This window comes from Bos indicus x Bos taurus, chromosome 17 (genome assembly GCF_003369695.1).
Source record: "Bos indicus x Bos taurus breed Angus x Brahman F1 hybrid chromosome 17, Bos_hybrid_MaternalHap_v2.0, whole genome shotgun sequence".
NCBI lineage: Eukaryota > Metazoa > Chordata > Mammalia > Artiodactyla > Bovidae > Bos > Bos indicus x Bos taurus.
In genome coordinates, this window is record NC_040092.1 from 2,418,554 (window position 1) to 2,443,620 (window position 25,067).

General features: G+C 46.7%; 1 protein-coding gene across 1 annotated transcript in view; it reads right to left on the reverse strand.

Annotated features, from left to right (window-relative positions):
* Positions 1 to 18,403, reverse strand: part of SLC5A1 (solute carrier family 5 member 1) — a 50,093-nt gene extending 31,690 nt beyond the window's left edge. The window contains exons 1-2 of the mRNA XM_027566220.1: positions 18,115 to 18,403; positions 14,571 to 14,642 (exon numbers count right to left, since the gene is read on the reverse strand). Of these exons, the coding sequence (XP_027422021.1) occupies positions 14,571 to 14,642; positions 18,115 to 18,249 (207 nt within the window). The 5' untranslated portion in view covers positions 18,250 to 18,403. The remainder of the gene's footprint in view (positions 1 to 14,570; positions 14,643 to 18,114) is intronic.
* Between the last annotated feature and the right edge of the window lie 6,664 nt (positions 18,404 to 25,067).

The following is a 25,067-nucleotide window of genomic DNA, read 5'->3' on the forward strand; positions in this document are numbered from 1 at the left end:
TGTTCTCCAGTTGTTCACCTTGGCCTCATCTGAACTCCCACCCATTGCCACAGGACCTGCACTGAATCATTTATACCTGACTCTGCCTTCACAATGGCACTGGCACCCAGCACTTTTCACATAGTCCTTGTACAGGCTGTCATTATCTCCCAGTTTTTCTTTAAAAAAAAATTTTTTTTTTTAATGTATTGGCTGTGCCAGGTGTCAACACTCAGGCTCCTCGATCTTCGTTGTGGCATGCTGAATCTTTAGTTTCGGCATGAGAACTCTTAGTTGTGGCATCTAGTTCCCTGAACAGGGGTTGTTGTTGTTCAGTTGCTAAGTCATGTCTGACTCTTAGCAATCCCATGGGCTGAAGGATGCCAAGCTTCCTTGTCCTTCACCATCTCCCAGAGTTTGCTCAGACTCATGTCCATTGAGTCAGTGATGCTATCTAATCATCTCATCCTCTGCCACCCTCTTCTCCTTTTGCCTTCTATCTTTCCCAGCATCAGGGTCTTTTCCAATGAGCTCTTTGCATCAGGTGGCCAAGTATTGGAGCCTCAGCTTCAGTATCAGTCCTTCCAATGAATATTCAGGGTCAGTTTCCTTTAGGATTAATTGGCTTGATCTCCTTGCAGGGGACAGGAGTTGTGCCTGCCCTCAAATCTTCTCCAGGCTAAGCTTTGTCTTCTCATGTGTCTGCTCCTCAAGAGCCACCTTTGTCGCTCTCTCTGCCGCCCGCAGCCCCAGTTGTGACCCCAGAAGGGCTTCAGACCTGAATAGACCGGTCCAGACATGACTGGACTGAATAGCCAGCCTCAGCAGGCTACCCTTCGTGACTTCACATCTGTTTTTGACATCACGTGGTCTCAGGTACTCTTTCAAACCTGCCGCTCAGCACTGGGTTCTTGGCAGCACTGAGGACAAAGCCAGTGCCTCTGATTCCCATCACTGTCAGAGACTCTGCCTCTAAATTATCTGGACCATTTAACAGAAAAGGATTTCTTCTCATTGCAATTTAGATTCCTGATAATGTGCAATTATCAATACAGTGGCTCTATCACTTAAAATTCGTTCCTTCAATCCCTCCAGGATTTGGCACAAATTTGATGTCTTCCCATGAGCCTTCTCTAAAAGGACAACTACCGAAACCTCAAGGAAAACATCTGGCCAAATTCATTTCTCCATACCAGCAACAGTCAGTCCCCTACATACGAACCTTCAAGTTGGGAACTTTCAAAGACGCCAACGTGTGTACCAGCCCCTGCACGCCAGCTGTTGTACTACTGTACTTTTCAAGGTGTGTGTGTGCTTAGTCACACAGTCATGTCTGACTCTGTGCAACCCCAAGGACCGTAGCCTGCCAGGCTCCTCTGTCCAGGGATTTCCCAGGCAAGAATACCAGAGGGGGTTGCCCTTTCCTTCTCCAAGGGATCTTCCTGACCCAGGAACTGAACCCATGTCTCCTACATTGGCATGCAGATTTTTTACCACTGAGCCACCTGGGAAACCCTTTCAAGGTTCTGTACTGTAAGATTAGAAGTGTTTTCTTTATTTTTTGCATTCGTTTTTTATGTATATATTATTTCTGTGAAAAGTATTATAAACCTATTAAAATACAGTACTATACAGTTGAGTGTGTTAGTTGAGTACCTAGGCTCACTTACTTACTGCTTTAATGTCAGGAGTTGGAAGCTAGCAGGAACTACATCTATCTCTCAAACCAAAGGAAAACATCAATCCATCTAACGATCATTCCTTCAGTATTCAGCCCTAGGGCTCCCTGAACCAATGCTACTCACAGAGTGCCCTGTGGGCCTGGAGCATTGGCTTCACCCAGGTGCTCAGGAGAACTACAAAAGTTCAGTCCGCACCCCAGACCCACTGGGAATCAGAGGAGTAAGGGTGGTTCTTATACACAGTAAAGCTAGAGAAGCCTGCCCTAGACCGTACTGAAAGTCGCTATTCCTTCTTAAACTTGTTTTGACCTCTTTTTTGGGGAGTGGAAGTGCAATGACTAACTACAAACTTGGGATGCTGAGATGCGGAGGACAAAAAATTGGGGGTGAAAGAATCTCCTACTTACCTCTAGAGTTGTTTTGGGGTTTTTTTAGTAGTATTTTTATTTTAACACTTTCAGAGTTTTAAAGGCCTATTACCATGGCACTCAGGCTACAAAGTGGGAGACACTGTCACTTCCCCGTAGGCCAAGATAACAGCACATGAACTGGAACAAGCTTTGGCCAATCTCACTGGTGAAACCCTAGAACCAGCAGGCTCAGTTGAATAAAGACTTCCAGAGGACCCTCACACCACGGGAAAGTTATTGAGACATTTCAATGGAAATCTACACAAGCCACTCAAAGGCTCTTTGGGAAATTCTTCCACAAACACTTTGTCACCTCAAGAGATGGAGTCATAAGAGTTCCCAGAGGGTGATCTCAACCACCAGAGTCGATCAATAGTGCCAACTGGAGGGCTCTTCTTTCCTGCCATGGCATGAAACTGGGAAGAGGACTTCCAGGCTCTCAGTGGCCTTTGTAAACTAGCCCCGTCCTTCTTCTCCAGTCCCAGTACCTCCCCCCACACCCCCCCCCCGCCCACCTCCACCCCTAACGCCTTCCAAGTCCTCTGCACTCCAGTTAAATCACACAGACCCAGCCTCCTAGACATACTCGGGAGGCTTTCCTGCCTCCTGCTTCTGTTTGCACCGTTTCCTTCTGCTTGGAATTCCCTCTCCATCAAGTTTTACCTGCAAAAACACAACCCCCATGTTCAAAGAGAATCCCAGTCCTCTCTCTCTGCTGACACCATCCAGAGCCAGGCTCTTCCTCCCCTGACATTGCCCCGCGTGTTGCCTGTTGCACTTTCCCGATGCCTATCAGGCCCCATTTTGGTAACTGCTTCTGTATAAGTGCTGTTCCCCAAACATCCTCTATTTCTTGAAGAGCATTCTTAGCACAGGACCTTCCTTGCACATGGCAAGCACTCTGTAAAAGCCTGCTGAGTGAGCATGTGGGTGGGTGAGTGACAGCAAACCCTTGGAGCCTCCTCTTGGGGAAACAGCAGGAACCAAGTGACCAAATGCCCCCGTGTTGCGTTGATTCCCACTGGCTGCATGACATCAGGATTCTTAATGGGGACATGCCAAGGATGGCTCTCATCTGAGGAAGAGACAATAAACCTGTCCTGCCAGGCCCACAAAGAGCCCATAAAAACAGTGGGGCTCACTAGAGACTATGAACTGCTCTGAGATGTCAATAGGGTGACCTGTAAGCTTAGTGTTGGTAAAAACAAGACCTCAAGGAGGGGTCCAACCTTGTGTTCATCTGCATCACACTTGTGTTTCCGATTCCTCCCTCATCCTTTGGGGAACTGGTCTAATCTAAATTAACATCTCGATTCCCTAGTAAAGCGTCTTTCAACAGGGGAGGTTTGAGAAGGTTTAATCTTTGACCCTCACCATCTCTTAGGGATGACATTTCCTGGTTGGGGACAGAAGAGAAGGTGGGGTTCCTACATTCAGGCTATTTCATTTCTTAGGGCTCTGGTAAATATTTAGACACAGGCCTTCTCAAGAGTCATCATAATCTCTGTTTACTCTACGTCAACTCACATTCCCCATAGACAAAGGTGGCCTTTCATTTCTTATCTTCATGAACTCTCTCTTTGTCCCAGGAACCAAACAAGTGTGAAATCAGGAAACCACTGCCAAAGCTGTCATCTTCCCAGAGGCTGTAGGTGGGTGAGGTCTTCTGCTGGCACTTACAGGTCAAGGAGGCTGGACCTATAAGAGGTCAATAAGTCCTCTCCCAAACTCAGACAAACTCATCCTTGGGATCATGGACAACCCAGGGCCCCTCACCTGAAGGGCCTGATCAGGATGCATGATCTCTCCCCTATGCTGGTCCCCCTTCAGTTCCCAAGTACCCCAAGTTCCTCCCCACCTCAGGCCTTTGACCATTCTGTTCCTTCTGCTTGGATTGCTCTTTCCCCAATCTTCACATGGCTGTCTCCTTCTCATCCGTCAGAGCTCAATGTAAAAACGGCCTTCCCTGATCCTCTTGTGTAGGTTAAGACTCAAAACACTGCCTTATTACCACTCACCACTATTTGTAATTTTAGATACATTTTGTAAGAAGTTGTGTCACACACACACATAAATATATACCAGGACCTAACACAGATGTGACACATAGAAGCTAACCAACATGCAAATGTAGGATGAAATCACAGCAATGCAAATATAAGTAAATGGTTGAATTCATACTTTAACAAGGAGGATTTGGAGATGAGACACAAGGATAAGGGGGATGATAAGGGATAATGATGATGATGATAAGAATGGCCAACCTGGGTCGCACTAACAGTATACTATTCTAAGAGATTTACATGTATTAACTAACTCAGTCCTCAAAACAACTCTGTGATGTAGGCGCTATGATCTCTATTTTGAAGTTGAGAAAACTGAAGCAGGAGAGGGTAAGTAACTCACCCTAGGCCACAGAGATAGGAATGGATGGAGCTGGGGTTCAAACCAAGGCAGCCTGGTTCTTAATCCCAACTCCAAATCACCCCCCTAACATAAAGCTTACCCAAAAAGAAACAGCCTCAAAATGAGCCATGTCACTGGCAGACAGGGAAAGCCCAGATACATTCCTAACTTGACTGATCCAAAGACTCCATGTTGGCTGATAGCTTCAGCACTCTTCTGACTTCCACCAACAAGCGACATCGATCATAGGTTACTTTTCCCTTTCTCTGTCGGCGAAAGTACTAAGGTGTTAAAGAATGCTGGGAAGGCAGCCAGAGGCAGAGGAGAAGCCAAGAGCTTAGGTACAAACTAGAGGACAGGAACTTGGCTACCCTCCAGGCAGCCGAGGCCTTGGAACACAAAGAATACGTTGGGGGTGTGACCACCTGCATGGGAATCAGAGAAACTCCTCTGAGGAGACCAACAAGCCTTGAAGAATGGGAGGGAAATGGGTCCAGAAAAGAGAGAGGGAGAGAGAAGGATGAGGGGGAGAGCGAGAGAAAGGAGGAGGAGGAGGTGAGCAGAGGGGAGGAAGAGGAGGAGGAGGAGGTGAGCAGAGGGGAGGAAGAGGAGGAGAAGGAAGAGAAGAAAGAGGAGGAGGAAGAGAGAGAACAGGTTCTTCAAGAGCTAAGCAGACACTGACAGGGCAGGCAAAAAACTCTTACCAGGAAGGCAACACAGATATGAAGGAACTGACAAGTTCTGCAAAATCTTGACTCGAACTGAGAGAAACTACATGTCTGAAATAACAAGGAAGCATGGTCACATCAGATTTTACCACAGGGTCCTGTATGGGCTAAAATCGGGCACTCTGATTAGGGCCAGGCTCGGTTTTCCAGTTTTACCACTAAAACTGAGCCTAAAAAAAAATATCCTAAAGGAAAAAAATGAGGTGTACATAGGAACAGAAATGTGGAGCACTGCTGGAGGCAGGTTTTCACTTGGACCTCCTGAATTCTTAACACTGCCTACATGAGCAATCACTGTGCCAGAGGAGAATGTAGGCTGAGGGCTCAGGTGACGTCAGCAAAGGGATCCGGCCTGAGGGCCTGGGGACACAGCTCTCTTCCCCCTCTCATTCTTTCAATTCAGTACATACTGGACACAAGGCCCTGGACTAGGTGTTGGAACAGATTTTTTTTTTTAATGATTAAGAAAAATACAGGCTCAGCTCTGAGATAAATGAAAGCACACACAGCTTTATGCAATCAGCAGGAAGAGAGGGCTGCCTGGAGACTCGGCAGTCACCTCCACCCAGGCTTATGAAGGTCAAGTGCCTGTCTGTCTCCCATCTCACATTTTCCCGACCTTGCTCCCCACGCGAGCTCTCTGCTTCTCCTGTGTCCATTCACTTCACTCCTGCTTTTCCTCTCACTCCTGAGTTCCCACCTAGGTCTCAGGCCTACCAGTCTCTTCCCAGCGGCCACTCCTAAGTGGCTGACCTTTGATTTGATCCCTAGGTTTTAGACTTAGCAACAAAATCAGATACATTTCACTCAAATGAGTTTAAGAAGAGGAGAAGGCAATAGCAACCCACTCCAGTACTCTTGCATGGACAATCCCATGGACGGAGGAGCCTGGTAGGCTGCAGTCCATGGGGTTGCACAGAGTCGGACACAACTAAAGCGACTTAGTAGCAGCAGCAGCAGCAGCAGCATGTAGTTACAAGCATAATGTAGATGGATCCTAAACTACATATCATGTGTAATTTATAAATGAGATTATCCTTACATAAAGAAATGATCCTCTTAAGTGTAGAATTAATGGACTTTTAGATATGCAGATGATACCACCCTGATGGCAGAAAGTGAAGAGGAACTAAAAAGCCTCTTGATCAAAGTGAAAAAGTTAGCTTAAAGCTCAACATTCAGAAAATGAAGATCATGGCATCTGGTCCCACCACTTCATGGGAAATAGATGGGGAAACAGTGGAAACAGTGTCAGACTTTATTCTGGGGGGCTCCAAAATCACTGTAGATGGTGATTGCAGCCATGAAATTAAAAGATACTTACTCCTTGGAAGGAAAGATATGAGCAACCTAGACAGCATATTAAAAAGTAGAGACATTACTTTGCCAACAAAGGTCCATCTAGTCAAGGCTATGGATTTTCCAGTGGTCATGTATGGATGTGAGAGTTGGACTGTGAAGAAAGCTGAGAGCCAAAGAATTGATGCTTTTGAACTGTGGCATTGGAGAAGTCTCTTGAGAGTCCCTTGGACTGCAAGGAGATCCAACCAGTCCATTCTAAAGAAGATCAGTCCTGGGTGTTCATTGGAAGGACTGATGCTAAAGCTGAAACTCCAATACTTTGGCCACCTCATGCGAAGAGTTGACTCATTGGAAAAGACTCTGATGCTGGGAGGGATTGGGGGCAGGAGGAGAAGGGGACGACAGAGGATGAGATGGCTGGATGGCATCACCGAGTCGATGGACATGAGTTTGGGTGAACTCTGGGAGCTGGTGATGGACAGGGAGGCCTGGCGTGCTGCGGTTCATGGGGTCACAAAGAGTCGGACATGACTGAGCGACTGAACTGAACTGACACAATATCCTTTCTGTGTTGGTGCTTGTATTTAAGACTGTAAATCTTACCAGCTTTTGCACAGTTAATGTCTCTATTAGACTCTTAAAAAGTATCTTCTATGGTTAATAAAATGTAAAGACTGCAACTGCTATTATGCTAGCTTTCATTCTTACATATTTTCACAGGGAACCTGCTTTAATGAATTTATTTTGAGAAGTTTTAAATCAAATTCTATGTCAGAATTTTACATTAATGTCCAATAGGTGGTTAGATTTGTTCAATGTTAAAATAGGTATTATGGTAACTTCTTCATGTGTTAAATTACTAATTTAAAGTATAACATGTTTTTTTATTAAGAGAAACTAACTTATAGAGAAGTTTGGCTGAGAATAGACAACTGTTAAGGCCTTTTGTTGTACAGAATGCTGTGCTTTAATAAATCATGATATTGTAATAGGAAAAAAAAAGAGTTTAAGAAGTATGAGAAGCTGTCCTCTTCTCTCAGAAAATTTCCATCAGGGTCTCTGGTCAAACATAAATGAAAGAATGTCTTGGTTTTCAGATAAACCTGTAGACCATGCCTATGCTGCTGCTGCTGCTGCTGCTGCTAAGTCGCTTCAGTCGTGTCTGACTCTGTGCGACCCCAGAGACAGCAGCCCACCAGGCTCCCCTGTCCCTGGGATTCTCCAGGCAAGAACACTGGAGTGGGTTGCCATTTCCTTCTCCAATGCATGAAAGTGAAAAGTGAAAGTGAAGTCGCTCAGTCGTGTCCGACTCCTAGCGACCCCATGGACTGAAGCCTACCAGGCTCCTCCATCCATGGGATTTTCCAGGCAAGAGTACTAGAGTGGGGTGCCATCGCCTTCTCCGGACCATGCCTATAGATCTCATAAATTTCCATCTCAAAGAATAAGGAGAAAGAGACCTGAGCAACCAGAAGAACATGGAGAACCCTAGCTCTATTCTTATCTTGTGGGAATGTGGGCAACTCATGGGGTTAATCGTCATTCTTGCTGGATGGCTGAGGATTCAATCAGATAAGTAACTGAAGAAAGAACAAGAGCTAAACCTGAGAGTTTATCATACGCCAGATTCTATTCTGAGACTGAATGTGCATCTTCACAACAACCTCAAGTAAGTACTGTTTCTCTGTTATAAGAAAACAAATGTAAGTCACCAAGGTATTCAGTAACTCAAACAGGGTCACACAGCTAGTGAGGGGCAGAGGCTGAATTTGAACCCAAGCAGCCTGACTTCAGAGCCCAGGCCTGAATAAGAGGTCAACAAACTAGAGCCTGTGGGCCAAATCTGGCCCTCTGCCTGTTTTATAAATAAAGCTTTATTGGAACACAGCCATGCTCATCCATCTTATTGTCCATGGCTGCTTTCATGCTACAACAGCAAGGTTAAGTAGTTGTGACAGAGATTGTATAGCCTCCAGAAATATTTACTCTCTGGGCCTCTGCAAAGAAAGTTTGTCAACTTGTGACCTAAACCACTGTGATATACTCCTCTCTGATGATTCTCAAATAGTAAAGGAAGGAAAGAAACTATGGCTATTGAGAGACACACAGCCACCCTATCTCCACTGGTGATGGACTGGCTAGGATGATGGTTCCTTCCTCTGTGGTGTGGAATCTCAGCATTTCAGTACTGTCAAGGCTTTGAGATCTTGATCTTACTATCTCCCACATAGAGGAGACTCTCTGAGACTCAGAGAAGCTAATGATTGGCCTGATAATAAATCTACACTACGCTAAGTCACTTCAGTCGTGTCCAACTCTGTGTGACCCCATAGACGGTAGCCTACCAGGCTCCCCCGTCCCTGGGATTCTCCAGGCAAGAACACTGGAGTGCGTTGCCATTTCCCTCTCCAATGCATGAAAGTGAAAAGTGAAAGTGAAGTCGCTCAGTCGTGTCCGACTCTCAGCGACCCCATGGACTGTAGCCTACCAGGCTCCTCCGTCCATGGGATTTTCCAGGCAAGAGTACTGGAATGGGGTGCCATTGCCTTCTCCGGATAATAAATCTAGGACAAGGCAAATCCTCCAGCTCCTTGTGAGATCGCCACTCCCTTTGGATACTAACTTCTGAAGTATTTGAAAATGCCTTGAGGGTTGTTAAAGGGTTGGCTCAGCCCTGTTGTGCCTGCTGCTCCATGGAGCTGGCTCTGCCAGTGGTTCTGGCTGGTTTAACCAAACTCTCCTCCAAAACAAAAGTTCTCTGTGGGGTTGTGTACATGGGGCTCTACCTCTCTGAGTAATTTCTGCTGCCACTAGCCAAGGCATGGGGAATTTCCCCTTCAAAGCTCACCTTCCTGGTTTCACATCTCCTACACCCTCAAAAAATCATTACAACACATCACCCAGTCAGTTGTTCATCAACACACCAAACCATGGTGCTATAGAAAAGGGGACTCCTGGCCCACAGTTACATAAGGTTTCATTTTACTCACGAGGTTTCGTGTTTCTCAGTGGGCTTGGCTTGCCTCAAGTGACTCACACTTCTGAGTCAAAGACCCTTGCCTGGCTATCTTTGTGAGCTAATTCCTCCTATAACGCAGCCCTGGAGTCCTTGCTCCTCCTCCAGGTGGTCCCTCACTTCTATCCCCTGGCTGAGCACAAACTCTCTCTCTCTCCGCCTCATTAACTTTTTAGGAATGGAATCTTTTTCCAGAGTGCCTGGACCTCCACCTGTTACAGATCACAACTGTACCATTCAAAGTCACCGAAACCCCCAGGTATACCCCCAAAAAACTGGTCTCTCCTCTGTCCAGTCTTCTTTCAGACTTTATGAGCTGATTTCCACTTGCTTTCCTTGTGGACGACTATCCAAGCCCTTGGGGTTTCAGGTATATCAGTCCAAGGTCAGTGCAAGTCCTCGCCTCCTAAACCCCCTGGGACTATCGCTCTGAAGCTTCTCTGCTTGCTCACCCTTGTTGCTGTTGTTTAGACACTAAGTTGTGTCCAACTTTTTTGCAACACCATGAACTGTAGCCCGCCAGCTCCTCTGTCCATGGGATTTCCCAGGCGAGAATATTGGAGTGGGCTGCCATTCCCCTCTCCAGGGGATCTTCCCAGCCCAAGGATTGAACCCAGGTCTCATGAACTGCAAGTGGATCCTTTACCATCTGAACCACCAAAGAAGCTCAAAACATAGGTTGGGGGGGGTGCTCACCCTACTACAGCACAAAGCAACAGAGCTAAAGGCAGATGAAGGGGACATAGGGGCCACGAGAGGCTGAGAGAGACATCAGCTCTGAGAGCCTGTGGTCCCTGCGATGTCCTCCTTGAGCCAGTACACTCGAGAACTGATATTCTGACAATACACTTACAGACTGATGACAGGTTTAAACCGACTTTGTATTTTAGTCCAAAGGGAAATTTAGAAGTACAGAAGTATAGTTTTGATGCAATTTAAACTATTTTTCAAGTTTGAAAAGTACTTTGATTTGCATTTTCTTGCATGCTGTATTGTCCTTTCAAATGTGTACTGCAATAGTTTTAAATTCATTTTAAATTTTAGAATGGAAATCATTATTTTTCTTCTAAATTAGAGGTTTTTAAATTTCATAAGTTAGCAGAACATTGACCTCAAACAAAATCTTAGTAGAGTCCCCTCATATAAAGTATGAAAAAACCGGGTTGCTGGGAAGGAGAGCAAAAGCAGTCCCTGAAGCATCTCTGCAGCTTCCAAAGGTGTTAGTCGCTCAGTCGCGTCCAACTCTTTGTAGGCGGATTCTTTACCACCTGAGCCACCAGGGAAGCCCAAGGGTTGTAGTGAACATTCTTTTAAGGACTACTATCTTAGAATATAACCACACTTTGAAAGTGAAAAGTGAAAGTGTTTGTTGCTCAGTCATGTCCGACTCTTTGGGACCCCATGGGCTATAGCCCGCCAGGCTCCTCTGTCCACGGAATTCTCCAGGCAAGAATACTGGAGTTGGGTAGCCATTCCCTTCTCCAGGGGATGCTCCTGACCTAGGGATGAAATCTGGGTCTCCTACATTGCAGGTGGATTCTGTACCGTCTGAGCCATCAGGGAAGCCTATAACCACACTTGACTAAAACACCAACTATTGTAAGACATACTGTGTGGCACAAAGCTCGATGACATGCCACTGACTGTCAGACAGAGTCAGTCTCAGAGCTGTAAATATGTGGTCAATGTGTAGCTGGAATTATGATTTACAGTAGGTATAAATAAATTACATATAAATCGTGTTCATTTACTCATACAGTCAATGTGAAAGTTAAATTTAAGTGATGTGGCAGCAATGGCTTTATATAAATGCCAGTTTCCAGGTACTGGGCAGCTGACAAGTGCCAACTGAGGGGTCTGTCCTGAGTCTCCTAACCTTCCTTCCACATGTTAACATTTGCATTTACTGAGCCCCTGCCAAGCACAGTGCTGAGTGCTGTACATGCATACTCTCATTTAATCCTGACAAGAGTCCTCCACAGTAGGTATTATTCTCCTGCTCTATAGGAGAAACTGAAGCTCAGGGAAGTTCAGTGACTTGCCCAAAGTCATACAGCTAATACATGAAGCTGGTCAGATGGGCTGACTTCAAAGCCCGTGCTCATTCTACTCTAGAATTTTTTGGAATTAGAGCATTTTCAGAATCGAGAGGGACTTAGAGGTCACTGCATCCCCCTTCAAGAATCCCCTTGGGGTTTCCCTGGTGGCTCAGTGGTAAAAAATCTACCTACCAATGTAGGAGACACGGGTTCAATCCCTGATCATGGAGGATTCCACGTGCGTTGGAGCAGCTAAGCCCCTGTGCCACAACTACTGAGCCTGTGCTCTTGAGCCCAGGAACCACAACTCCTGAGCCCATATGCCCTAGAGCCCATGCTCTGCAACAAGAGAAGCGACTGCAACAAGAAGCCTGCAAATGCAACCAGAGAGTAGCCCCTGCTCGCCCCAACTAGAGAAAGCCTGTGCACAGCAGCAAAGACCAACACCACCAAAAATCAATAATTTTTTTAAAAATAGAGCTATCCAGACAGGTTAGATTTTTAATTTGTTGCCCATGGTTAATTTCCACAAAGAACCTTCTCCTAGAGCTCTGGGCTTCTTGCTGTTCTCTACGTTTAGGACTTTGAAGGAATCAAAAGGATTCCCCTATTTTAGCACTGGGAAGTGTAGAGTCTTAACCACTGGACCACCAGGGAAGCCCTTGAGAAGCTTTTTGTTAAGAATGCAGATTCTTGGAGCCTTCTTTCAAGGTGTTTTAATCTAGTGAATCTGGAATGAAGCCCGGGAATCTGTATTTTTTTAAGTACACCAGGTGACCCGGATACATGGGAAGTTCACAAACCTTTCATATAATCTCATGAAACCTTAGATACCATTGTTGAAAGAAGAAGAGTAAAATTTCAGCCTCATCAAGGAAGCAGGGAATTCTCCACAAAAGAGGAATGATGTCACATTGGTCAGAATAATCCAACACTGAGACAGGAATAAGGAAAACAACACCCACAGGAAACCCACATAAACCTCTGAACCTGACCTGTTTGGTCAGGGTGGGGCGGAGCCAATTCCTCTTATCAACCAACTCTCAACCCAGATCCAAACCCAAGTGTCATCAGAAGGAAGACATCAGTGGTTAAGATGTGATGTGTTCCCACGCCTAACCTAAAATGTCTATCTCCTAGGGTGGTTCTGCCCCATGCCTCTGCCTTCTCATCAGCTTCTCTAAGACCCAGGGAGTGGAAGCTAAGGCCTTATCCTAATGAATCAGCCCTAGAAAGTTTATATGAAGAGATACGAGTTTCCTGTTAAGGTGGGGGGAAGGAAGAAAAAAGAGGTCTGGATGCAAACCGAGGCTGTATGAACACATGGCAGGCTTGCTGTTGAGGGTGCTGAAGCATTCAGCGGTGTGGGGTGCCAGTTTCCAAACAACTAGAGTAAACTTGAAAGTCCTACTCAGTTTTCTAATTCAGCAAATCTCAAGTCCACATCTCATGCCAGCCTCTGCTCTGAAGCCTGTAGAGCAGCAGTGTCCGACAGAACTCTCTAAAATGATGGAAATGTTCTAGATCCACAGCATCCAGTATGGTGGCCACCGTCCACATGTACCTATTAAGCACCTGAAGCATGGCTAGTGTGACTGAGGAAATAAATCTTCGATCTTATTTTAATTTCAATTTAAAAAGCCAATGTGGTTAGTGGCTACCATATTGGACACTGCAGTTCAACCTTGTCTTGAACTTGGTGGTCACAGCTTTTAGAAAAGCATCAAAGGCCAAAGCATGAGAAAATAAAATGTGTCATGAGAGACCACCACAAGGGGCCCCTACAGAAGTCAGCAGCTGCCCAGTGTTCTTGGCCACCTTAAAGATAAAGAGAAATGACTTCAGGGATAAAGCTAGCAACTGTGAAGATACTAATTTACTTAGTTGCTTGTTTTGCATTTTGCTGGTGCAGTGTAGTGTATGGCTCTTAACTCCCCAACCAGAGATCGAACCTGTACCCTCTGTTGTAGAAGCGTGGAGTCTTGACCACTAGACCGCCAGGCAAGTCCCAAGGTGCTAATTATTAACTCCCATTTCCAAATAACTGATCAGAGGGCAGCTGCAGGAAGCGTCACGGTTTCCTCCTCCCTTCCCTCTGTGCCGTGTGTTATGACGGTGACAGCCTCTACTTTCTCACTTCTCTTCCTCCATAGCTGTCACTCTCTTCTCATTGTATGTACGCTTCATCAACCCCCCCTTTCACCAGCCAGTCCTGCTTCTATCTTAGGCCCAAGGAATCACACGATTTGGTCAATCTGGTCAACAGTAGTTTCGATGAGAACTCTGGATAGAACCGGTCATTGGGCTGACCTGATAACCCAGCAGAGCCCTGAGGTGACAGGATGGAAGGGCCCTCCCACTTTCTCTTCCACCTATGCATATGTCCTATGATTGGGATTCTTCTGCCCGTGTGCACGTGTCAGGGAAAACACCACACATACATACAAAATACAAAATCCACCAAGAGATGAGGAGAACTGTGACTGGGGACAGTAGGGGCCCCTCCTCCAGCTACTCTTCAAGTATTTATTGAGAGCCTCCTGGGTATCAGGCCCTGTGTTAGGCTCCTGATGTAGACAGAGAAGTTCTCTCCTCTGTAGAACTTGAAGCAAAAAGAACTACTATTTACTGAGTTTTTACCCTATAAGAGGGTCTCCACTTCTCATAATCCCCCTAGAAGGTAAATATCATCACACCATCTTATAGAAACTGACATGGAAGCTCAGACGTGCCCAAGGTCACCCTGGGCTAGCTGCTCTTATTGCTCTTCCACACTGTCCTCCTTGTGAAGTCTTTCCTCTATTTATCCCTTGAAAAAAATGTCAAGCATTATTTCTTTAAAGCTTGTTCCCTTACCGCTGCAGATTAAGGCGAATTGGTGACCTGGTGAGAAGGTGATCCATTTTTCAGGATCAAAGGCAAGAAGAAAGAATCACCACCACCCAGAGCCAACAAGAAAGTGGGGAATATCATAGTTGAGGGAAATATGTATTTCAGAGAAAACTTACCGGCCACCACACCATACTTCGACCTGCCAGGAAGAAGCCTCCAACGGTCCCACGGTTAGTGGAAAACATGGCCTAGGGAGGAAGTGTCAAAAACTTAATAGAATTACCAGAACAGAGTACCCTTGCCAGCCAAGAGGACACGCCCCGTCTCCCCATTTACTCGCACTTTCTTCAACCTGCTTTACTTTCTGAAACAATTCCACACTCTAGGACATCAGGTCTTAGCTGGGTACCAGGAAGAATTTCCTTGCCACCAGAGTCATCCAGGGATGGAAATAGTGCCCCTGGGGGAAGTTTCTGCTGGAAGTTTTGGAATCAAGCGCTGACAATTTGGAGGCTTCTCGGGTGGCTCAGTGGTAAAGAATTCGTCTGCCAATGCAGGAGATGCAGGTTTGATCCCTGGGTTGGGAAGATCCCCTGGAGTAGGAAATGGCAACCCACTCCAGTATTCTTGCCTGGAAAATCCCACGGACAGAGAAGCCTGGTGGGCTAGAGTCCAAAGGGTCGCAAGGAGTCGGATGCAACTGAGCACACACACATGCTGACAATTTGTCAAGGTGATTTTGTCAAGTGGTTTAAACAAGAGATTTGAGAATAGGATGAAGAGGGTTGAACATGATCAAGTTAGGCCCTCACTTTATGAGAATATGTGAGGGACGCTGTAACAGCAGTGCAAGTTGTGGTAAGGACCATGGAGAGGGTATTCCCAGAAAGGACAGAGTCTTAGGGAGGGGGAAGGGTGAGATATTGGAAAGAGCATTGCCTTTGGCATAGAAAGTTCTGGGCTCTGGTCCCAGCCCTGGGGCTGATTCCTCTGAGTGGCTTCTAGTCACCCTCTCTGATCCTTGTCTGTTAAATAGAAAGGTTGGGCTCCCCCATTACGACTCAGGCATCCAATGATGCTATTAATGCAAATGCTACATAAAGTACATTTTTTTCCACTAAGAAAAAGGACATGTGACGTGAGTTAGTCCTCAGGTGTGTCCAACTCTTTGCAACCCCATGGACTGTAGCCCACCAAGCTCCTCTGTCCATGGGACTGTCCAACCCAGGGATCAAACCCTCATCTCCTGCATCTCCTGCATCAGCAGGCAGATTCTTTACCACTGAGCTGCCTTGGACACTCTAAGAAAAAGGGCCAGGTAGTAAATAGTTTAGGCCTTATGGGATATATATGATCTCCACTACACATTCTTTTTGTTTAGTTTGGCTTTTTACAACCTCTGAAAAACATTAAAAAAAAAAATCTTAACTTGTAAGCCATGCAAAAATAGGCTGTGGGCCAGATTTGGTCCATGGGCTGTAGTTTAGCAACACCAGCACAAAGTGTTTCAGGATATCTTAAGTCTTCCACAAGGAATAGTCAGCCGAAAAGGATACAAAATTCCCCATAGGAGGTGGTGAAAGACACATGGAACTATACCCTAAAGAAATAAGAAATGAGGCAGCATTTTCCAATGATTAAAAGGATTAAAAAAAGAAAAATATTGGAAGCGACAGGGATGGACAAAGGGATGTTGGCCTGGGTGCCTTTTCTAAGTTGGGGAAGCACAGTGGGCCTGGATCGCTGTTTCTGCAGCCTGGAGATCACACAGGAGTCAGGATATCCGTCCCTGAGCCAAACCACTCTTGACACTCCATTGGAAAAAAGAAACTTAAATTAGAAGCAAGCCAGCGTGTTAAATGATCAGGGGGTCGGAGGCACTGACTCATAGGGAAAGATTAACTGTAGACAAACACTAACAGGCTCATTAGGCAGCATTTAACAAGACAAGGAATACGAATTCACAGATATTTGAGAAGTGTAAACACCATTACCATCGGCACTGGCAGGGCTAAAATGAGATTGGTTAGGGGAGTTGAGGTTGTCACCAGTTGTCAGGGAAACAGGAGGTGCAGCTAGCAAACGATGGATTCCCATCTCACGTGCAGCACTTGTTAATACAAGCTGGGGTGAGGGATGAAGGCATGCAGGGTGACAGAGCAGACGGTGCCATGGAAGACTGAGAGTCCGTGACCCGAGTTGCGTAGACCACAACCGTAGGCAAATCACAATCACACAGAGCTTCGATTTCTTATTCTGGAAAATGCGGATTAGCATTCCCGCCCTCCTCGTGGCTTTTTGTGAGATGTCCTACCCATCTGACCACTTTTGCCCATTTTACTTAAAAGAACAAAAATCATTCAGGGCCCGACTCATAGCCTGGAGAGCAAATGATAGTATTGGGTTAGCCAAAAAGTTTGTTTGGGTTTTTCTGTAAGATTTTGGACAAACACAAATGAACTTCTCAGTCAACCCAATTATATTTTTAAAAGATTCCTAGAGTCCATAATGAGCTTTCAGATGCATCTCCCAGACCCTCACAGCCATTTATGAGGAGTCATAAGAACAGGTAAGATTGTACCCATTACACAGCTGAATAAACTGAGACTGGGCAGAGTTACCAACATTGAAAGAACACTGGAAGGTGTAGAAGCCAGTGTTAAACCTGAGAACCTTGGCCCCTGGCCAGACTTTCCACAGAGTCTAGTAAGCTGAGGCTACTGAGCAAGAATCAGTCACATAGACCCCTTGTGACCCTTAAGGCCTTCACTCACATCTGGTTTCTTTTTAAATTACACTTTTCTTTTTAAAAATCAATACTTCCCTTTTTCTATTAAAAAAAAAAAAAACTCTATGACCATGAAGGAGTTAATGTCCACTCTCCTCTCCTCTAAGTTAAAAGACTTCAATCAGCTGCTAGCCCCTCAGCTTCCTGGCCTGTCCACCCCCACCTTGAAGGTCTTTGAGAGCGACTGGAAGATGTTCGCACTTAAAACACCTGTCTTTCAGTTGCTGGGTGTGCCAGAGTCTGTCCCAAGTGAAATTTCCAAGTTCAGGACTGCTAAGAACAAGTTTCTCTGGTTTGGTATGTCCCCAGAGTCCCAAGAGGGAGCCCAGTCATTTCCCTCTCCCCAGCCCAGCCCAGGCCACACTCTGGCCTTCCTCCTCTTCCTCCTCTCCCTGGGCCCGGCTTTCCCAGCTCCCTCTCACTCCAGCCCCTGCACGGGGCACAGGGCCTCTCCCAGGAGGGGCCGCCCCAGAGCATCTGCAGCTGGCAGGTGCTGTGTCCTCCCTGACCCACCTGTTTCTCTTCCATCTGACTAAAGGCAGGAGGTAGTCACCTCCCTGGGGCTCACTGCTCAGCCCTGGGACCCTCCCTGCAGCTTCAAGCTGGTCCTCTGCTGCCTCTCAAGCCCCCAGCCTCTCCAATCTCTCACTCTCCTTCTCTGCCCACTGGCCTGGGATGCAGGAGCCTCCCTGGACACTGACCAGCATCCCCTCACTTCTGCTTACCCTTGCTTGCCCCCTCACCTCACATGGTGCCCCCTGAACTCCTCTCAGACGTTTCCAAATCACTTCCACCCGGCTCCACACACCCTTCAGCCCACACTCCCCTCCTTGGGCTTTACCAAGACCGTGGCTTCTCCATGGGCCCCCTCCCCCCTCCCTCCCCTTGGCCCTTGCACCCTCAAACCCTGTGTTTCAGGACCCCCCACCTACCCACAGCCCGACAGCCATCACCACCACGAAGTAGATGACGATGACAGAGATGTCAGCTGCATTGCGGATGCGCTCGTAGGGCGGGAGGGGCTCGGCGGTGGCCGTGGCCGGGGGGCTCCAGGTGCTACTGTCCATAGTGGCAGCTGCAACGCGTCCCTTCTGCCCGGGCTGTTGGTTCCTTATATGGCCTCCAGGTTAATGATCAGCCCGGAGGAGGGGACCCGGGAGTCTGGCAGCAGGACTGTCGTGCAGGGGCCCCAGCGCTGGTCAGGGAGCAACTCTGAGTGCAGAATGAGGAGGAACTGGCAGAGCTGTTGGCAGGAGGTAGGCGGGTAGGTAAAGGCTCTCCAGAGAGCTGGGTGGGGCCAGCCAGGCGGTGCTGCCCACAGAGCACAAAAGGCCGCTGTGCTCCCATCGCTGGGCACCGGGCAGCCTCGCCTGGCCTGCTGTGGGGCCACACCCAGGCCAGGGCTCCAGCAGCTCTATTGAGGAGCCAGGCTGCCTGGTGCTGGGAACCTAGAAGCTTCAGATCACCTGCCCATGGACCAGTCTCCTGTTCTCTGCAGACCTGGCTTCTCCATATGTAAAAGGCATGCAGGACTGTCCCAGAAATCAGCCAAGTTCTTGGTCTCCATGGAAAAAACATTCTGGGGAAAATCAGAAGTTGCTGGATGTTGCCAAAGAAAAGTCAGCATGGTGACAGTATCTTAGCCAAAGGGATGACCGCTCACCCATCCACCTTTCTGCCCCTCCCTCTACAGCCTGCAGCCCCCCATGCATGGTCATCCCAACTTAAGGACAGAGACACCGAGACTGGGAAAGGGGATCCCCTGGGAGCTATTTCCTCGCCCTGTACCTCACCCAGTGACGTTATCTGGGACCTTTCTAAGGCAAGGAGGGAAGATGCTAGAGAATCCCCCCCAAGGAGCTCACCAAACCCTGGCCCTCTCTGGGACTCAGCCTGTCCACCTGGAAGCACAGGTCTAATCTGGAAGTCAGAAGAGAGAGAGTAGTGAGGAGAGGCATGGCTCACCCAAGGGCTCACGGTGATCCAGTGACGGAGGTGACCATGCAGCCCAGGCCAAGGCAGGCCTGGTTCAGAGGAGGGCTGGGATGCTTTCAGGGGCTGGTGCTGGAAACCCCCAAGCAGGCAATCTAGACAGGGGAGCCTTGCTGGGTGATGAGATGCTTAGAGTGGGGAAGGCCCACCCAAACCCTGCCAGGGTGCTATGATGCCTTGGGCCCTCCCTGCCCACCAGACATCCAACCACTGCTTAAAGTCAAGCAGCCCATTCCTTTGCACCTCACTGCCTCCGAGGGCCACTCCCCTCCTGTCCCTCCAGTGCCTGTTCGTCCCCACTTCCCTGTCCATTCCCCAGGACAATAAACTCTATGAGGCTATGTCCAAGGCCCATCATAATACCCGTCCACCACGTGTGTACCTATGGCTGATTTTTGTTGGTGTTGATGTATGGCAGAAACCAACACAACATTGTAAAGCAATTATCCCCCAACTAAAGAAACAAACAGTGAAAAAAATAATACCTGTCCACAGGAAAAAGAAGTTCCCCATCTGGGGATCTTGAGAGCAGGGGCTCTTCACCACGGATGCCTCCCGTGACTTAGAGCTCAGCCATCAGCCACAGCGTGGAGCCACTTACCTTCAATCCATGTCTATCCGCTCCCGCATTGAGCAAAGCTTTTTTTTCACCTGGCTCTGTGCCAAGCAGAGTTCTTGTCCTCAGGGAACTTCCAGTCTAATCAGGAAGTGAACCCACCCCCAGGAAAAGTCCAGCATTGAACCCCCAGCTGCAGGCAGCCAGCCCATGCCCAGTTCTAAAAGTGAAGTCTGTGGAAATGAGAAAACTTAAAACGTGAGTGGGAGGAAGGCTCAGAAGTGCTAATGGACCGCGGGGGGAGGGGGGGACATAGCTGTTCTTTGACCCTTTGTAGGGCAGCAGAATATAGGTGGCCAGAGCAGGTGAGGCATGGGTAGCAGCCAGGGAGAGACACAGAGAATGCACTCATTCATTCATTCATTCATTCTTGCAACAAAAGAGCAGCTTCTGTGTGCCTGGTCATGTGTGATGACACTGGGGTTACAGCTATGAATGAGACCCACAGGGTTCCTGCCCTTCTCACAGGGCTTCCCGCCCAGGAGCGGAAACAGACTGTCAGCAACGATGAGACATAGACTTCTAAAATTAGTACAGTGACGGGTGCTTTGCAAGAGAAGCACTAATGCTCCAAATATCTAGCAAGGATTTTGACCCGGGAATGAGTTGAGATTGTGGGAAGGTCTGGTTTGGGCAGGGTCCTGAAACAGAAGGAATGAGTCAGGTAAGAGGGGAGTGAGGGATGTACCAGGAGAGGGAAGCATGGTGGGGGAGGGAGAGGATTTGTCTACAGTGTATAAGAAGTCACCAGCTGGGACTGAAAATAAAAAATAAATTAAAAACATGTCATCAGCAAGCAATCTCCACCATGGCTATCCCCAGGCTTACCGAGGTCCTTTTGCAATTTCTCTTCCTCGTTGGTCTCGAAAAGAACAAATTAAGCCCAAGAAAACAGTATGGAGGTTTCTCAAAAAATTAAAACTAGAACTACCATATAAACCAGTAATCCCATTTCTGGGAATATATCCAAAGGAAATAAAAACACTGTGTCAAAGAGATATCTGTACTCCTGTGTTCATGGCAGCATTATTTGCAACAGCCAAGACATGGAAACAACCTAAGCATCCCTGACGGACGAATAAAGAAGGTACAACACAAAGACAGAAACAGATCAATGGAACAAAACGGAAAGCCCAGAGATGAATCCATGCACCTGCGGACACCTTATCTTCGACAAAGAAGGCAAGAATAGACAGTGGAGAAAAGACAATCTCTTTAACAAGTGGTGCTGGGAAAACTGGTCAACCACTTGTCAAAGAATGAAACTAGAACACTTTCTCACACCATACACAAAATAAACTCAAAATGGATGAAAATCTAAACGTAAAACCAGAAACTATAAAACTCCTAGAGGAAAACATAGGCAAAACACTCTCTGACATAAATTGCAGCAGGATTCTCTATGACCCACCTCCCAGAGTATTAGAAATAAACGCAAAAATAAACAAATTGAACCTAATTAAACTTAAACGCTTTTGCACAACAAAGGAAACTATAAGCAAGGTGAAAAGACAGCCTTCAGAATGAGAGACAATAATAGCAAACAAAGCAACTGACAAAGAACTAATCTCAGAAATATACAAGCAACTCCTGCAGCTTAATTCCAGAAAAATAAATGACCCAATCAAAAAACGGGCCAAAGAACTAAATAGACATTTCTCCAAAGAAGACATACAGATGGCTAACAAACACATGAAAAGATGCTCAACATCACTCATTATCAGAGAAATGCAAATCAAAACCACAATGAGGTACCATTTCACGCCAGTCAGAATGGCTGCGATCCAAAAGTCTACAAGCAATAAATGCTGGAGAGGGTGTGGAGAAAAGGGAACCCTCTTACACTGTTGGTGGGAATGCAAACTAGTACAGCCACTATGGAGAACAGTGTGGAGATTCCTTAAAAAACTGGAAATAGAACTGCCTTACGACCCAGCAATCCCACTGCTGGCCATACACATGGAGGAAACTAGAATTGAAAGAGACATGTGTACGCCAATGTTCATCGCAGCACTGTTTTTAACAGCCAGGACATGGAAGTAACCTAGATGTCCATAAGCAGATGAATGGATAAGAAAGCTGTGGTACATATACACAATGGAGTTGAATCAGTTCTAATGAGGTGGATGAAACTGGAGCCTATTATACAGAGTGAAGTAAGCCAGGAAGAAAACCCCAATACAGTACACTGACACATATATATGGAATTTAGAAAGATGGTAATGATAACCCTATATGCGAGAGAGCAAAAGAGACACAGATGTATAGAACAGTCTTTTGGACTCTGTGGGAGAGGGAGAGGGTGGGATGATTTGGGATAATGTCATTGAAACATGTATAATATCATATGTGAAATGAATTGCCAGTCCAGGTTCAATGCATGAGAAGGGGTGCTTGGGGCTGGTGCACTGGGATGCATCCCAGAGGGATGGGATGGGGAGGGAGGTGGGAGAGGGGTTCAGGATGGGGAACACATGTACACCCATGGCAAATTCATGTCAATGTATGGCAAAACCACTACAATATTGTAAAGTAATTAGCCTCCAATTAAAATAAATAAAATAATAAATAAAAAGAAGAAGGCGTGATATATATTACACGATGGAATGTTATTCAGCCAATCAAAAAGAAGGAAATCTTGCCATTTGTGACACCATGAATGAACCTTAAAGGCATTGTGCTAAATGAAATGTCAGGCATGGAAAAACAATTGCTGCATGACCTTACCTACACTCTAAAAAAGGAAACTCATAGAACCAAAAAGTAGAATGGTAGTTTGCCAGGGGCCGGGGGTGGAGGAAATGGTGGAGACATTGGTCAAAGGATATAAGTTCTAAGATGAATAAATTCTGGAAATTGAAAGCACAGTATGGTGATTACAGTTAACAGTATTTTACTGGAAGTTGCTAAGAGACCTTAAGTGTTCTCATCACAAAAAAAAGAAAAAAAAAGTAACTACATGAGGTTAGTTAACTTGATGGTGGTAATCATTTCACAGTGTATACACATTAAATCATCACATAGTACACCTTTTAAAAAGTCTTGTGGTACAACCTGGTTTTTTTTTATTTCCCCTGAACAGATGCTTCCAGAGGACGAAAGTATGATGCACCGTCTGCCGTCACAGCTGGCCAGAGCTGCTGAGTCACTGCTCATTGGTGAGGATCCTATTCACCTCTTTCCTGCCCTCCCTGTTGCCAACAAAAACCAGGGTCTGGTCTTTTAAAAGGACCTTGTTACCAGAACCTCAGAGAAAAAAAAGCAGGCCAATCAACCTGACGTGGGGAGGATGAGGCTGATGAAGAAAGAGATGTGACAGCATGAAGCAGAACCACCTGAATCCACACAGGTTCACGACCTCTGGTCAGACTGGGGTCTTAAGTTTGAAAAGCCAGGTGCTCGCAGGTTCACAGCTAAACCTGACTGTTGGAGAAAAATACTCAAATGACTCAGATTGCTAAGCTAGTATCTACAGATGGCCAAGGAGAGACCCAAGATTTGGAGGGTTGTTATTTTCGTTATTTCATCACTAAGTCATGTCTGACTCTTTTTGTGAACCCATGGACTGTAACCCACCAGGTTTCTCTGTCCATGGGATTTCCCAAGCAAGAATACTGGAGTGGGTTGCCATTTCTTTCTCCAGGGGATCTTCCCAACCCAGGGATCGAACCAGAGTCTCCCGAGAACCCTGCAAAAAAGGCGGGTTCTTTACCACTGAGCCACCTGGGAAGCCCTCATTATTAAATGGGAATTGTCCCATCTCCTCTTCCTGCCTCCCTCCTCACTGCTCATCTATGCAGGTCTCACAAGAGTCCAACCTGCTCCTGCCAGCCAGGAAGGTCCTCCCAAGTAGGCCTCTCTGTCTCTCATGGGCCAAACTGTGCTTCTCAGTGAGGACCGCATGGTGGGATGGTCGGCTCCCGAACTCTTGTCCCACAGTAAAGTCGACAGCCTAGGTGGGGAGGCCGTGAGTTTGGGAGATTGTCTGGGGAGGGGACCCATGTGTCTACCCTGAATCTCAGCTCAGCCATCACCAGCAGCGGACCATGGACAGCTCACAGGCATCTGTGACTCCCATTTGAAGAGAGACAAAGGACGGTCAGACAAAGACTGTCTTATGTACCTATGAGGTGCAAATGAGATGTGAAGAGGCCTGTTGACAAGGAAAGGGTGAAAGTGAGGGGCTGAGGGGGCTTCCATGATTTTTCTCTCCTTTACCTTTTCCTGGTTATAAGCACAGGTGTGAGAATCAGGTTGTTGATTAGTGTAAGTATTAGATTCCTCCGTCTGAATTTACCACAAACTCAGTGGTAAATTACCACAAAACAGAAATTGGACTTCCCTGGTGGTCCAGTGCTTGAGAGTCCACCTACCAATGCAGGGGACACAGGTTCGATGCCTGGTCTGGGAAGACTGCACACGCCGCAGGGCGACTAAGCCTGTGCACCACAACTACAGAGACTGTGCCCTAGAGCCCGTGAGCCACAACAAGAGAAACAACTGAAGAGCGGTCCCCACTCAACGAACGCAGCTAGAGAGGCCACGTGCAGCAGTCAAGACCCAGCTCAGCCAAATAAAATTAAATTAAATTGTTTAAAAAAACAAACCTATTCTCTCACTGTTCTGGAAGGCAGAAGTTCAAAATCAGTTTTACTGGCCTGAAATCAATAATAGTGTGGGCCACTATTGAGGTTTGAGGGGCGCGTCCTTCCTTGCCTCTTCCAGCTTCCTGTGGCTGCCAGCATTCCTTGCTTGTGGCAACATCACTCTAATCTCTTCCCCTGTCTCTTTGGGTGTGTGAGTGGTTAAATACACATAGCATAAAATTTACCATTTTAACTATTTTAAAGTGTATACTTAGTGGCATTCAGTACATTCACTTTGTTGTTCAACCATCACCACCATCTATCTTCAGAACCTTTTCATTTTCTCAGAATGAAACACTGTACCCACTAAACAGTAACTCCCCATTCCCTCTTCCCCAGCCCCTGGAGACCACCATTGTAGTTTCTATCTCTATGAACTTGACTGCTCTGGGGGCCTCCTGTAAGTGGAATGATACTGTCTGCCTCCAACTTCATATTGCCTTCTGCTCTGTGCTTGTCTGCCAAATCTCCCTCTCCCTCTCCTTTACAAAAACATTTGTGATGGCATTTAGGGCCCACCAGAATTATCTAAGATGATGTATCTTTATCTCAAGCTCCTTAACTTAATCACAACTGCTAAGACCCTTCTTCCAAATAAGGTAGCATTGACAGGTTCCAAGGTGAAGACCTG